This window comes from Quercus robur, chromosome 8 (genome assembly GCF_932294415.1).
Source record: "Quercus robur chromosome 8, dhQueRobu3.1, whole genome shotgun sequence".
Classification (NCBI taxonomy): Eukaryota; Viridiplantae; Streptophyta; class Magnoliopsida; order Fagales; family Fagaceae; genus Quercus; species Quercus robur.
This window is the reverse complement of record NC_065541.1, coordinates 36,425,548-36,440,540: the sequence shown is the minus strand read 5'-3', so window position 1 is coordinate 36,440,540 and position 14,993 is coordinate 36,425,548. Positions and strand designations below refer to the sequence as shown.

At 36.9% G+C, this 14,993-nt stretch overlaps 1 protein-coding gene across 1 annotated transcript; it reads right to left on the bottom strand.

Moving 5' to 3' along the window:
- Positions 1 to 129: 129 nt before the first annotated feature.
- LOC126696228 (uncharacterized) lies at positions 130 to 1,437 on the bottom strand. Its single transcript, XM_050392999.1, has 2 exons — positions 726 to 1,437; positions 130 to 645 (listed from the first exon to the last, which is right to left on the bottom strand). Exons 1-2 carry the CDS (start codon positions 1,197 to 1,199, stop codon positions 130 to 132), a joined length of 990 nt encoding a protein of 329 aa, XP_050248956.1. The 5' UTR covers positions 1,200 to 1,437.
- Positions 1,438 to 14,993: the final 13,556 nt, after the last annotated feature.

Below are 14,993 nucleotides of genomic sequence, written 5' to 3'. Positions count from 1 at the left end.
AACCCGTCCTAAAACCATGGACGAGTATAATGTATTCTTGTTACATAAAGAAGGTCCAAAAACAAAGGACCAAACACAAAGGTTACAAAAAGAAAGAAAAAGAAAAGTTACAAAGGTTAAAGTTTCGTCTTAAGAAGGGGGAGCATTCTCAGCAGGCTCGTCCTGAGGAAGCTGAGTACTGGCGTCGTCTTCCACGTTGACGTCATCAGAGCCGGTCTGGAGGAGAGAGCTTGTGGCAGCAGCAAGGTTAAGCTTGATTGCGCTGAAGTCAACTTCAGGGAAGTTTTCAACAGCGTCCATTCTGAAATCTTCAAAACCAGCTGCATAATTGCGATCCAAAGTGTCTGTATACTCTTTGGACGACTTGAACTCAGCCACGGCGTCCTCTCTTGCCTTGGAAAGACGAGCATTCAACTCATTGTTCATCTTTTGTAAATGATCAATGCGCGTTTCCTTCTCCAATGCATCCGTCCTTAGCTCCTCAATCAACTTGTTACGCTCTTTGACCTCGTCCTTAGCTTTTTCAGCAAACCCAGCCCATTTCTTACAGTCAGCGTTCACCTCCTGAATCCTTGTCTCCAACAAGACTCTCGTCTTGTCCAGCTCCGTTGCCTGTCTAGACGCTGCTATGAGCTTTGACATGGCCTGTGAATAGACAGAGCAACATAGAATGATTAAATGAGGAAAAGTTAATAACTGAACAAGGACGAGGGATACTAGCATACCTTGAAGAGGTCATGGACGCCTGAATGTTCAAATTCCTTCAAGCCCATGTTATAGCACATGTTTATATCCTCGTCCTTGACGGCTGTCTGGAAACGTTCCCAAGCCAGATCTTCGCTCTCAATAATGTTCGTAGAAGGCTGGGACGAGCCAGGCATAGTAGACTTGGCTAAAGGAGTTCTGGGCGGAGTCTTGGACGGAGTGGATTCAACTGGAGTGGACGAGTCCACGTCGACTATCTGGACGGTAGGCTGAGACTGAGGAGGTTTTGACTTAACCACCTTGGACGAGCCCTGCTTAACCCTTTTGTCTCTACGACTGGGGAGCCCTTCCAGGTCAATACTCTTTGGCAAGAATTTTCTTTTGTCCCCAGCCGTTGGACGCGTCTGACCCTCAGGACGATCCTGGGCCATACCCTCAGGACGCTTCCCTTCTCCAGCAATTTCCTTCCCTTTGTTCTCCTTCATCGTTGACATTCCTAAGACGAGATGAACAAATTAAGAAATGTATACAAAAAAGAAAAGGGAAAGGAAGTTTAGCTAAAAACTTACTTTTTCGCACAGTAACTTCGTGGGCTATAGCTTCGTCTGAAGGCTCGGGACCTAAACCCCACTTGGCTAGACGTCTAAGCGTGACAAGAGAATGGAAGCTCCTATCTGTGTGTAGACGAGCCCTGTGGACGCGGTCACGGTGAAATTTGCTCAAGGACGGACGTTTGGCAGCTACAACACAATGAACAAATAAAGGTTAGAAATTGTAAATGTACCAAATAGGAGTAAGAGTAAAAATAGACAAGGGGAAGGGACGTACCTTCTGGACGAAGGTTCCCTAGTTCCCCAGTGAAAGGGGGAAAGGGATCCCTGCCAACATCCACAGGGTTCCCTGCCTAGAAGCCTGAAAGAAAAATGAACTCCGTCTTCCACTTCCTATCAGACGAAGCTAGGGACTTGATCAACCTACAATCATTCCCCCTAGCAGTAAACTGATAAAAACCTTCAAATTGACTTATGGCAGAAGGTTTATAACAATAAAGGAACTCGTCCACTGTAAGAGGACGGTCCCCACCAAAAACTTCCCTCCACAAAATTTGCATGGAGATAATTAATCTCCATGCATTAGGATTGAATTGACAAACACCTAAACCTAACTTGACTAATAACTCCCTAGAGAAGGCATTTAAAGGAAACCTAAGGCCACCTAAGAAGTAAGATTCATAGACGCCTATTCCAAAACGGGGCTCACAACACCACTCTTCACGGATGGGTAACCTAGGGTTAAACTCGTCCGGGATTTGATACCAGGATTTAAGGTTACCTAACCTTTGTTCGTCCGTCTTAGAATGGACGCCTACAGCGCAACTAAAGACGGTCTCTACCTCGTCCGAAGGATTGGACGGAGAACCAGCTTGAGAGCCAGAAGCTCTCCTAAGCTGTTCTTGGACGACTTCAATAGGGAGCCCAGGGGCCCCAGAAGAGTAGTTCTCGTCCGTGCTTCCTCCACTCTCATCACTAGTACTGCTAGAGCTAGACCTATCACTAGTATCATCACAATACTCGTCTATAACCTTATTAAGGCTATCAGTAGACGAGGAAGCAACAGACATCCCTAACAAGAAACTTAAACCTAAAGACGAGAAAAAGAAGAGTACCTGGCTCTAGACGGAAGAAGACTCTAGACGCAGAGAACTCCTAGACGAGGCTCTAGACGATGGATGTCAAGGAAGAAAATTTCTGGAACGAGGAGGGTTAAGGGAGGCATTCCACTATTTATAGGATGCTGACCTGGGTAATCGAAACGACCCAACCAATACGGAAGCGACACGTGGCATCTACCTTGGAAAAATAAATCGACGGAATCAGTCTCTAATAAGAAAAGAACACGTGGTACAGTGATTATTAACCAATTATGCCCAAGAACGTTCAACCCTTTGGACGACTCATATGGACGAGGGGGCAACTGATGGTGTCACAAATAATCCCAAGTCCATAACTCGTCCATATGTCTCGTCCAACGACAGAAGCTACAATAGGCGGAGAAAATTGCAAGCGTACCAGCGAACCTCGTCTGTATATGGACGAGATTAATACCTCGTGAGATCTACTCGTCATTTATGAACGACAAGATTTCCAAGATGATCTCGTCCATCTTTCACTAAAAGTGGACGAGATCATCATGGAGGTCTCGTCCATCCTTACTATGGATGGACTAAAAGTGGACGAGCTCCTCATGAAGGTCTCGTCCATCCTTGCTATGGATGGACGAGTTCATCGGCCCGTCCGACCTAGATAACTTCCACAGCGGTTATGGAAGTTACTCCCAATTCTCCAGACTCCTCAACACTGGGAACGGTTACCAAACAGATAACCGTTCCACACACACACTATATAAGGCCTCTTCGATGAAGGGTAAGGGTATTTAGACATTTTCTTACTTTTAAGAGAATACTTCTTCGTTACAGAGAGTTAAAAGTAACTAACTTGATCATCGGAGGATTTTTGGCCGGTCCTCACCGGTCCCCTCTGATTCTGTATCCTTTGTATTACAGGAGATAGCCCAAAGATCAACGTTCAAGTCTTGTCAACCCACTGATAAACAAAGAATCATCAAATACTACCTATTTATTTTCAAACACCACTAACAGGTTATTGGACTTTCCCAAATATTTTTTGTCCTATTATTATATTAACCACAAATATTTCATATCTTATTATCTAAATTGGGTCATGATATAAACTATCACAAAAAACCTAAAAAACTCATATCTTATCTTATTTTATTATCATTATTTTTACTAAGCCCAAAACCAGCCCTACAAGCCCAATGCACACATCCCATTTTTTTAAAAAACCCAAGGCTACTAATGCTTGACAATATTTCAAATGCCCAATTCTTATTAGCAATATATCAAAATCCCAATTTTCATTGGCAACATTAAAAGTCCAAGCTAGCTACTTGGCACTATTTTGTAAAAAGCCCAAAGTTATCAATACTTGGCAAAATACTATATCATAAATATTTCACTTAAAATCCAATGATTAACAATGTTTGAAGTTCTTAAACCTATTACTACAATATTATAAGCCTATGAAATCTATCTTATAAAACCCATGGTAACCATTTATGTTAGTGACACTATTCATTTTTCCAAAACCTATGGCAAACATACATCAAGCCCATGGAGAATTATGAATTTGTGTTACTAATATAAAAACCAATGGAAAGTTATGATTTATTTTAAACCCATAATATTTATTTATTTCATAGCATATTATAAACCTATGGTAACTATTTATGTTACGTAACACTATCCATTTTTCCAAAACCCATGACAAACATATATCATGCCCATGGAGAATTATGAATTTATGTTACTAATATAAAAGCCCATGGAAAGTTATGATTATTTATTTTGGACCTATGACATTTATTTATTTCAACCATAATATAAACCCATGGAATTTATATAAGAACTCATGGTCACTATTTATCTTACATCACAACATTCATAATATCTATTTCCAAAACTCATGATAATTATTCACCTTACAAGCATATTATGATTATCTATAGAAAAACCCATGAGAATATCACATTATTCCATTATAGTGGTTGTTACCATATTTTATTTGAAATCCATGGATATTATATTGCCTCTATTTAAAACCCATGGTAAGTATTATTCTCAAGAAAATATTGGAGGTCATTATTTAAAAAACCCCAAAGAAAATATCATTTACAAAGTAATCCATAGCAAAAATTATGAGAAACTATACAAGTTGTTATTTAAAGCCCATGGAAATTAATACCCAAAACCTATCATAAATATTTATTAAACCTCATGGATTCATTTTATTTCTACTAACAACTAAAGCCCATATGGAATAAGAATTCATGGCAATATATGGTAGTTTTGTCCATTTTGTAGGGCTCACAATGAGAAAGCAAAAAGATAGGGTCAAGTGGAGAGAACCACCAGGTCAGAGGCCCACCAAAATACTCAACCCTCATGGCCAAGCCCAACATGAAATCTCAACTAAAACAGCCCATGTGTGCAAACTGACCTCGTTGGGGAACTCCATTTAGTTCTGCCTTCCGCTGGAGGTCACCTCAAAAAGCAACTAAGCTCCCAAACCAAATTAGGAGCTGGCCACCTGTCCCATTGCCAACTTTGACGTGAATAGTATTAGAAGCTAACACCTAAAGGCTAAAAAATACCCTTCTTTCCCAAGTTTTGGTCACAACTCAAGGAAGCCATAACCAAGACCTCCAAGCTCATGAAATTCTCAACCAAATAGTTTATTTTATTACTAAAAATATATGTGATTGGTTCATGAACCAAGCCCATGAATTCTAAAGGGAAAAGTTTGGGAACATGTGGTTTGGAGGGTATAAAGGGATCTCCAGCAAAACCCTCTAAAGTGGACTTAAATTTTGACACTTGGCTTGGGGTGTTGAATCCTACTTCCTAGAGTCCAAATCTCAATTGCAACACTAGGATTCTTCCTTAATACCTGGCTAAACCCCATTGACTAAACACAATCTCAAAATTCTTAGCATTTAATGCAAGATTATGTGGATTTTTACCCATGTGTGACATTGCCCAAAGAACCAAAACAGCCTCAAAAGCAAATCTCCCATTTTAGGCCAAATCTTAGGATAATTAAGTTTGTTGTCCTACCCTTGATCAGTCCTACATTTTTGGAATTTTGCTAATCAATCCCTTAAGCTTTACTATAAAAGGGAACTACCATCAACTCATGGAAGACAACAAATCTTATCATAAAATTCCTCACCCATCATGCTATTTTCAGCCCATAAATCAGTCCCTTAGTTCAGAACCTAGCCTTTAGTCCGTAAATACTCATATACACTTACCCATAAACATCACATTCCATCTTCTCAGAAAATCCTAGCACCTTAAAATAGACACCAAACCCCTCTAAAATTTCTGATTTTCTTGTCACTTTGCTTGTGGTTTAACTCTCCCTAAACTCATAAATCATTCCCCTTAGCCCACACTCACTTAGCCTCAGACATTCCCTTTCTTTTTTTGCATATTCACAGCCCACAACTGTTTCCTAATTAGTCACAGACAACTCTTTACCCATAAAAGCCTTGGCCTCAACATTAACTCCATCACACCACTACAACCTTAAATACCCACTCACTAAAAAATAGCTTACACTACACCATTCATGCCCCAAATATAGATATTCCAAAAATCTTAGTTCAATATGTGCTGCACTGAGCTAGAATCTCTCTCTCCCTTCATTCCATCATTTTTTTCCTCTTTTACTTGTAATTATGAATCCTTTAATCCTTGTTTATTGTTATTATGATGAAAGCCATAATGTTTTGGATACAATGGAAGTTTTCCCTCATGATAACTTGATAATAATAAAGAAACTATATGATTTTTATCATGTAAACATATTTATTGACTAACTAGACGTTATCGTTGGAGGTTTGTCATATTCACTGTTGGACCATTTTTTCACTTGTGTACTTGTTATAATGGGCCAACTTCTGTATTAACCAATTATGGAGGAAATGCATAATTTTTAGGCTAAAACCACATTTTCGTCCTTACATTTTTACGTGATTCTTATTTTGGTCCCTAACTTTTATTTCCACTGCTTTTAGTCTCTATTATGAAAAACGCGTCTTGTTTTTGTCCCTATCGTTACATCAAAAACGGAAAATGCACACGTGGCAAACGAAATGCACTGTTGGCACACTAAAAGCTGACGTGGCCATTAAAATAATAATAAAAATATTATTTGGCATTAAAAAATGCCACGTTAGCATCTAAATTTTAAAAAATAATTTATTAATTTTAACTAAATAAAAAAAATCAAAACAGAAATAAAAATAAAAAATTACATTAATTGAGATCTAAGTATGTCCTAAATAAGATCACAATCCCAGATTTAAGAACACAAAATTAAAATCCAAAAATCCCAAACCTAGAAACACAAACACAAACCTAGCAACAAATCAACCAAACCAAACAATGAACTCCGTTTGCCTAGGCATGCCCATTGTAGCGCAAAACGATGAGGTCATGTCCACAGCCTTGAATTTAGGGAGGAACAAAGAGTCGGAGATGGATTTGGAGTTGACGTAGCGCAAAACGATGTCGCTGAAGAGGTGGACTTCGAAGAGAGTTGTCGTTTGGTCCTTGTCGAGGTGGACGGGAGGGGAGACAGGCGTGGTGCTGTGGGAGACACTGACAAGGAAGGCAGAATGGGGTCGTCGATCTCAACGGCGATGGCACGAATGCGGAGGCCGTGCTTGGATGCGAAGTCGAGACACGTGGCGCGATCGAAGGTGGGGATGGAGTATATGGCTGCGGGGGCCATGTTTTCCATGGTGGCTAGAGAATGAGAATACGAGGATGTGAATAGGAAGCTGAGCTGGCCGGAACGAAGGAGATAGGATGCGTGGGAAAAGTTACTTGTGGATAGATCCGACTTGGCTACGATGGGTCGGATTTGGGTTTGTGTTTGGATTTGGGTTTTTTGGATTTTCTGAAGATGGATTGCAGGTTTTCTGAAAATGGATTACTGGGTTTGTGTTTGTATTCTTACTAATGTTTGGGTTTGTGTTTGTTGTTTTTATGTATGGTTGACAAGAAAAATCAGTTGCTGGGTTTGTGTTTGTTGCTTTTGTGTTTGGTTTGGTTGATTTGTTGCTGGGTTTGTGTTTGTGTTTCTAGGTTTGTGATTTTTAGATTTTAATTTTGTGTTCATAAATCTGGGTTTGTGTTCTTGTTGTTCTTGTTCAAGACATACTTAAATCTCAATTAATGTAATTTTTGGTTTTTATTTATGTTTTTAGTTTTTTTTATTTAGTTAAAATTAATAAATTAATTTTTTAAATTTAGATGCTGACATGGCATTTTTTTAATGCCAAATAACATTTTTTTATTACTTTAATGGCCACGTCAGCTTTTAGTGTGCCAATAGTGCACTCCATTTGCCACGTGTGCATTTTCCGTCTCGGATCTAATGACAGGGACAAAACGAGATGTGTTTTTCAGGATAGGGACTAAAAGTGGTGGAAATAAAAGTTAGGGACTAAAGTGGAATTGCGTGAAAATGTAGGGATGAATATGTGATTTTCGCCTAATTTTTACCATGCAAATACATTTATTGATTTTCCAAACATCTACCGTTGGACATTTCTCTTACTTTCCGCTAGACTATTATTTGAGCACTTGTTGTGGTGGGCCATCCTTTGTACTAGCTTATCTTTGCAGGAGGTATTTTTGGGGCCTTATTATAATCTTTGTTGGATGTATCCTAGACTTTGAGCAAAGTGGGCCTTTCACACTTCACCGATAGCCTTTGAGCCATGTTCTAAGCCTAAAGTCGAGTCTCATTTTTGACTCTCCTAACATCATGTGGGCAACGAATAACAAACGCCCCCAACACACGTCATCGGCCCTTTTTGTACTTTTCTAATTTCTGGCCCAATCTTCACGTAGCTCTTTGGAGGCCTTTCTAAGCTTCGTTTTCTAAGAATTTTATATGAATGGAAAGCTCTGGATGTCTAATTTCCAATGGTTATAGCCTTGTTCGATTTGAAGCTAGGGTCAACGAGATATCACGCTCCGAAGGAGGGTGATGCAAAACTGAAAAATTCTGGACGTTTTTTCTTAAAAAATTCATATCTTCCAACCCGAAGCAGATATAATCGAGCCATTTTGGTGAAAATTAGCTAAGACCTTATTCTTTAAGATGGTCCAACCTGATCATTCTTGTCCAATTGGTTCAGTTTATTACGTGAAGTCGGGTAAAAAACTACAGTTTTCTTGGAAAATACAATGAAGATTTTGTTAGGGTTTTAATATTTTTGTGATATCTCAACCATTTTTACTCCAATTTTGGCCTGTAAATTATCATTTCCAAGGAAAAAATATGTCCTATAAGACAGTCCGAAATCCAACACGATCCAACGGTCAGACCAAAAATTCAACTTTCTATCATACCCGGTTAGGGTTTTGGTCATATATTTTGTAAAATGGATTTTTCAAATGTTATGAATTTTTAATTCACCATTCAAGCAGATTGTATTTACTTTCACCCTTTTTGGCTTTGAAATTCATGATTTTTCACCGTTTCTAAATTTTTTGATTTTGATTTTTTGATTTTTGATTTTTGATTTTTTTGATTTTTATTTTTTTGTCTTTGTTCTAACGTGTGAATCGGGACCGGACAAAATATGATATCAACAGTCCTTAAAAAAAAAGGAAGAGAGTAATAATGAGGATTTTGCCACAATGCAAGCATGTCCTTTTTTTTTTTTTTTTGCTAAATAAAAAAATGGGGTCTTTGGTATGGGCTCATTAACTTTATGCCAAGTGATAGTAATGGGTAATACAACGTGTACCGCACGGATCTTGTTGGGGCTACTACTCAAACTACTCCTCTCTAAGTGCTGAGACAAAAACTCCTGTCATATAGCCACACCCCGTATGGTATGCAAGTGTGTCTTTTGGATGTAAAAATCTCCCATTTCCTATGAGAAAAGAGTATGGCTGAACACGTTACATTTATTATTGTGTACATATATGGCTTTGGTGAACAGTATCAATCCAATAATAAATTTATTATTATATAAAACTATTGGCATACTTAAGATTCTCATAGGAAAAAAAAATTGTGGCATATTTTATCTTGTATCTATTCTGCTTTAAAGAGTATTGCGTCTCATAATCTAAAACTATTGAACTACGAAGAATTGAGGTCAGATCATATAGATCAACCACATTAGATTAGGGGCTATTATAATCAAATCCAAATAGAGAGTGAAGTTATAACTATTGGAACTAACTTGTATCAATTCTAACCTGTGCAATCACCACCTATGTCATGGCCAAGCGTTTAAGATCTTGATGTAGTGTAGGACCTGAGGTTTTTTCCCTTGGACGATGGGACCTTTGTTTGGTTCATGATGAGTCCATAAAAATTATTAAGGTCGTCCATCATAATGGACGGTCATTACGTCATTAGTAGGCCATCAAAGATAGATGAGTAACCGCCCAACACATTCAATAACGATTATCAAATGCCTTAAACCCTCTCATCAAGACAAAGAACGTTACAATTAGGGTAATAATCACCCTTATTTATGTCCAATAGCTACCTAAGTCACCTATAAAAGGGACAATTTGTCTCACTTGCTAAGGTATGTCAAAAACTACAACAAAACACTATCTAAATACAAGAAATATAGGGTGATACTAACTTAAGTATCGAAGGCTCCCCCACCGAGCACAACCCGATGGTCTCTTCGATCTATCTCTCCTTATCTTGCTGGTCCTACAAGATCATCTAAACCTCCGGATTGGGTGAGTGACCCAACTGACGATTTTGGCTTCGTCAGTTTGGCACCGTCTGTGGGGAAGATTAGCCATTGACCTCTTCCTATGACAAAGGGTTACTCAGTTCAATCCAAAGTCATAAAATATTGAATTGTTGCACTCATCCAAAGTAGCAACAAAAAATGCATAGCCGTGAATCAGATAGATTTTGTGGAGTTGAGTTTCGATGAAGATGTCATGGTCAAAAGTCCCAAAGTGGCCATACAATAATAAGGGAAGAGCGAAGAGGCTACCTCTCGCCAAGGAGCAAGGCCATGAATGAAGCAAATGGAGGAAGCAGTATTGGAAAGTAAGTACCCAAAATTTCTATTTACTTCTTGATTATTATAAGTGCCTCCATAGTGCATATATTGGTGTGTTTGGATCGTAATGGATCCATGTTTGGACCGTAATGGATCCTTTATCCATCTGTTATCCATGATTCACGCCCCTCATTAATTCCCTCAAATAATATTGCTTTGTTAAACTAAAATATAAGGCTATTCATAAACTAAATAGTGAAGCATATATTTAGTTAGAAAAGTGGAGAATGTTTGGTGATATCTCATGTATGAGAGATGTGCTTGTTCAAAAGGGGATGTAAATATTTGTACAACTGTGAGGCTTTAATAGTTATAGCCTACATAGATATATAATATATATGGTAAATAAAAAGGATTAGTCAATGGGGAGACTCACCGTTTCCTCTATAAGATTCCTATTAGAGCCAGACTTTATAGCCTTGTTATCCTATTTATGGCCATCAAAATTGTCTTATTATATTTCCTAATATAGTCATAGCATAACATCCTAGTTGATATGCACACATTATGACTTTTCATATCACCACTTTTCTTTCCTAGTGCATCTTGCTAAGATAAGAAAAAAAGAAGGAGATATTGCTTCGGTTTCAAACTAAGATTCCTCAAATATCTTCTTTACAAGGTGATAAGTTTCTGTGATGCCTATATGCTCATGCACCATATGATATAATGCTCATGTTATGTTTATCAGTCGAGGTTATGAATTTATGATATTCCAACATTTAAACATTGCTGTTAAGAACTGTTTAAGGTAAAAACTCCCAACCTTTGTTTTTTTTGCCAAATTTAAAGGTATTAATTTTGAGTATTAAAGAATAACGAAACCAAAATTTATCTCATAATTTTGGACATTAAAGAGGTGGAGTCAAATCTTACTGCCTTTCCAAATTTATAAACCCCAGGTTTAGGCATTAAAACCAGAAGTTATTTGGTTGCATTTTTAGAATTTTGAAATTAAATCTAAGGTTTTCAAAGAAAATTCCACCTAAAGAAAGGTAATGAATTTCCTAATGGGCGTTAAGGATCCTCTTATGAATGCTCCTTGGGGCCTTCAGTCAAATGTGTTAAATGTTATTTTTGGGTCAAAAGATCTGTTATCCATATCACATAAGAAAGAAATGCAAGTTTGTGATTGAAAAAATTGTAAATTTTATGCCAATCTATATAAAGATATTTAGAATCAATATCTTGAAATTTTCTACCATAGAATGAACAAAGTTTATTGTTCAAAATTTTCCATGTATATATACATGTTGCTTTGACTTTGAATATAGAGCACGAAAATTGTTCCATTTATACACAAATCTCACCACACGTATTCATGAAAACTTTGGTGGTATCTATATGCCTGTGCATCATACTTTCATAAATTGAGCCATAATTTTAATGCTCAGTACGAAATAAATTACATTTTATGCACATACATATTTGTGTTATGTAACACACTAAGGGATACTATGCTAAAGACTATGTCACAGATGCATCAACATATACTGTCCTTAAGCCATAACAAATTTTATATATTTCTAGTTAATAATATTTGTGAATTTCTTACTTGACAATGCTGCTCCAAGTCTAACACTTTGCACAGTAAAAATACTTGATTATTTAATGTACCTATATTCTTAAGTTCATAAGCTTTAGAATGAGAACTTGTCAAAAAGAAATAGCCAAGAAATAGATCAAAAAGTCTTAAGTGGAAAAGGAGAATACAACCAAAGATTGTGAAAATTCCTTTGACATCACAAATGGCGAATCAAGCCCTAATATCTTTGAAGCCAATATCAACCCAACAAAGAAGAGCTCATTGAAGAGGAATCAACTTAAAAGGATACCAAAAATCCAGTGCACACATCCAAGTCACTTGTCATGTTCACAAAGTGGTTCCAAGCCAAGCATGAATGTTATAACATCCTTGCAAAGGTGGGCTTGGGTATTCAATTTCTAAAAAAGTCTCCAAGGCTGACAGGTAATTAAAACCTTACTCTTCCTCCTATTAACTTTCTAAAACTTAATTGTCAAGTGTAACGTATATAGTTTATATTTAAGGCATTGCATAATCTTTGACATCATCACTCTAAATACCATAATAATATATGGATGCCAAGAAAGAGAAGCCAAATCCTAAGATGACTATTGGTTGTGCTCAAAAGCAGAAAGTGATGGATTGCGTTATTTAATAATTCATCTCTTTTTACCTTTTAATATTTGCAATGCTGTGTTATTTTGAAAGTTGAATACCCATTGAGCAAGGTTAAAAAGGAGTATATATATCTACCCTCATATAGATTCAAATAGAACATGCATGAGGGGGTTCAACCAATTGGTTGAATTACCCGAAACACCAGTGGACTACCAAGTTTAATAGTAATCTTATGACAAAGGTTAACTACGTGGAAAATAGCCTTATAAAGTGATGGAGATCAAGGCACCACTTCGAAGGATCTCGTTCAAGTACCAATTGGGCTGGTTACGAGAGCACAAGCAAAGAAGTTCAAGGATGTACTTAACAGACTCATCCAAGAGTTATGGGCTCAAGCAAATTCGTGGAGGCCCATTAAGCATGATCCACGTGGGCAACAAAAAATCGTCACCTTCATTCAAGTTCTAGAAGGATCCGGTCAAGGCTAAGAATTGGCATGAAATATTTTGGGTCTATGTAAAAAACGTTATTCTAGGTTTAGGTGATTTATTTCCTTGTTTTTAGGTGCATTTAATGCTTTTTAGGTTAAACTTTATTCCTAATATGGTTAGGTATCAATTAGGAGTTATTTTAGAATATATTTTCTTGTCTGTCAAGTTTTAAGAAGCCCTTAAATAGTCATCTAAGTCTGTAAACGTTTGTAGATATTAATTGATAAAACTTGTGAGGTTTATTCTCTTTGGTTCTTTGAAGAACTACTCGAACTTATCGGGAATTCCCGTGACGTTCATCTCGACTTATCAAACGGAGTTTCCACCACCGTTTGTGGCGTCTTCCTTATACCAAGGTTCCTGTTTGTCATAAACAATGGGTCGAGGTCTCCCATTTGAATCTGTCCATAGAACGATCTTGGGTTCCCTTTCGTTGTTGGGTCTCGTTATTCTTGACGGGGTTCACATCATAAAGATTGCTACATGTGTGCCTACCAAAGAATTTTTTTTTTTGTAAAAACAAAGAGAAACCTGTTGAGAATAGAAGTATCCAAAATAATCGACAATCTCTACTGTAGTCTCAACACTTTAAAGAAGCATATAATATAGCTTCATTTTGTATACATCATATAATACTTCTCTGTGATTTATATAGAGTACGCTTTGTCAAATGGCATCAATTATTGTGCAACATGCAATTGCCTATTTGTATATTGTCATTCCTAAGGAAATGCAGGTAGCTCTATCGAAGTGAGTCGTCTTAAATGACCATGGTCAAAGCACTCCAGTCAAAAATAAGATTAAGCCCAAAGAAAGGAAAATACAAGTTCAAACCATGATAGACGATTCCTCTGGTCGTTGTCAGATAAGAATTGCACCTTTCATGTATGAATAGGGGGCAAACCCTCTAGATATATCTACATCTTCAAGCAGCTGGAACAAAATATAGCAACAATGCTGCCCAGTTCTTGGGCCTTAAGGTCAAATTTAAAATTTTCTTTTCCTTTTAGCTCATTCGCAACAACGTATTAAGTCAAGTTTTAGGCATAATGACAAATAAAAACCTAGCTATAAATTTAAAATAAGATCATAACAATTTACCATGAAAAATATGATGATTGTTTATCATAATAGCAAATATCATTAATCACACTGAATTCCAACACTCTTTAAGAAGTTTAAACACTTTGCCAAGTGTTATTTAGTTGCACAAGAATAGGATAATAGTTATGAAAACGATTGTTGGAAAGGCAAATTGCTATATCACAAGATTAGTACAAACATGCACAATTGACACAAAAGGCTAGATAATTTCTTTCTAAAGTTAAAAGGCTTGATTAGTAATATCTACTTTAGATAGTGCGACCTATTTTAGACTTTTGATCTCTAACCGATCAAATGATCTTAAGTTCGTCCATTTCTTTTGCTATTCTACTACTGTCAAAACAAAGAAAAAAGTGGAAATGGTTGAATTGCCTATAGAGTATGTGCTCCATACATAAAATAAGACAATTTGGTTTGATCGCATGGCATTAAGTGTGGCTTTAATCCTCACTAAGTTTTCATACTCTTGCATGAAATGATATTGTTTGGACATAAGCTATACCAATTCACTCAAAATTTTGTACAATATGTAAACCTATAAGAGGTTTGCAAGATTACTAGCTTCAAATTTGCAAAAAATAGATACTCCAAAATTTCTAAGGGGATGTCATAACTTGATGAAGAAAAACCCTTAAGAAGAAAATAAAGATATAGCTAAAAGTTGTGAAAATTCCACCTACATCACAAATGCTGAGTTTAACTCTTGTAAATTATGGAGTTGTACAAATCCAATGAGGAAGAGCTCCATTAGTAAGAGTTCAATGACAAATAGTTCACCAAGAAGACTACAACAATGAAAAGATCGAGGTATGTACAAAATAGTATCGAGATTTAAGGTATTC

Bases quoted from the DNA above. Each gene is read 5' to 3' on its own strand.
- LOC126696228 (XM_050392999.1), bottom strand. From the start codon at position 1,199: ATGTCAACGATGAAGGAGAACAAAGGGAAGGAAATTGCTGGAGAAGGG. The intron at 646-725 runs GTATGCTAGTAT...GTCTATTCACAG, and splicing joins GCGTCCATGACCTCTTCAAG to GCCATGTCAAAGCTCATAGC.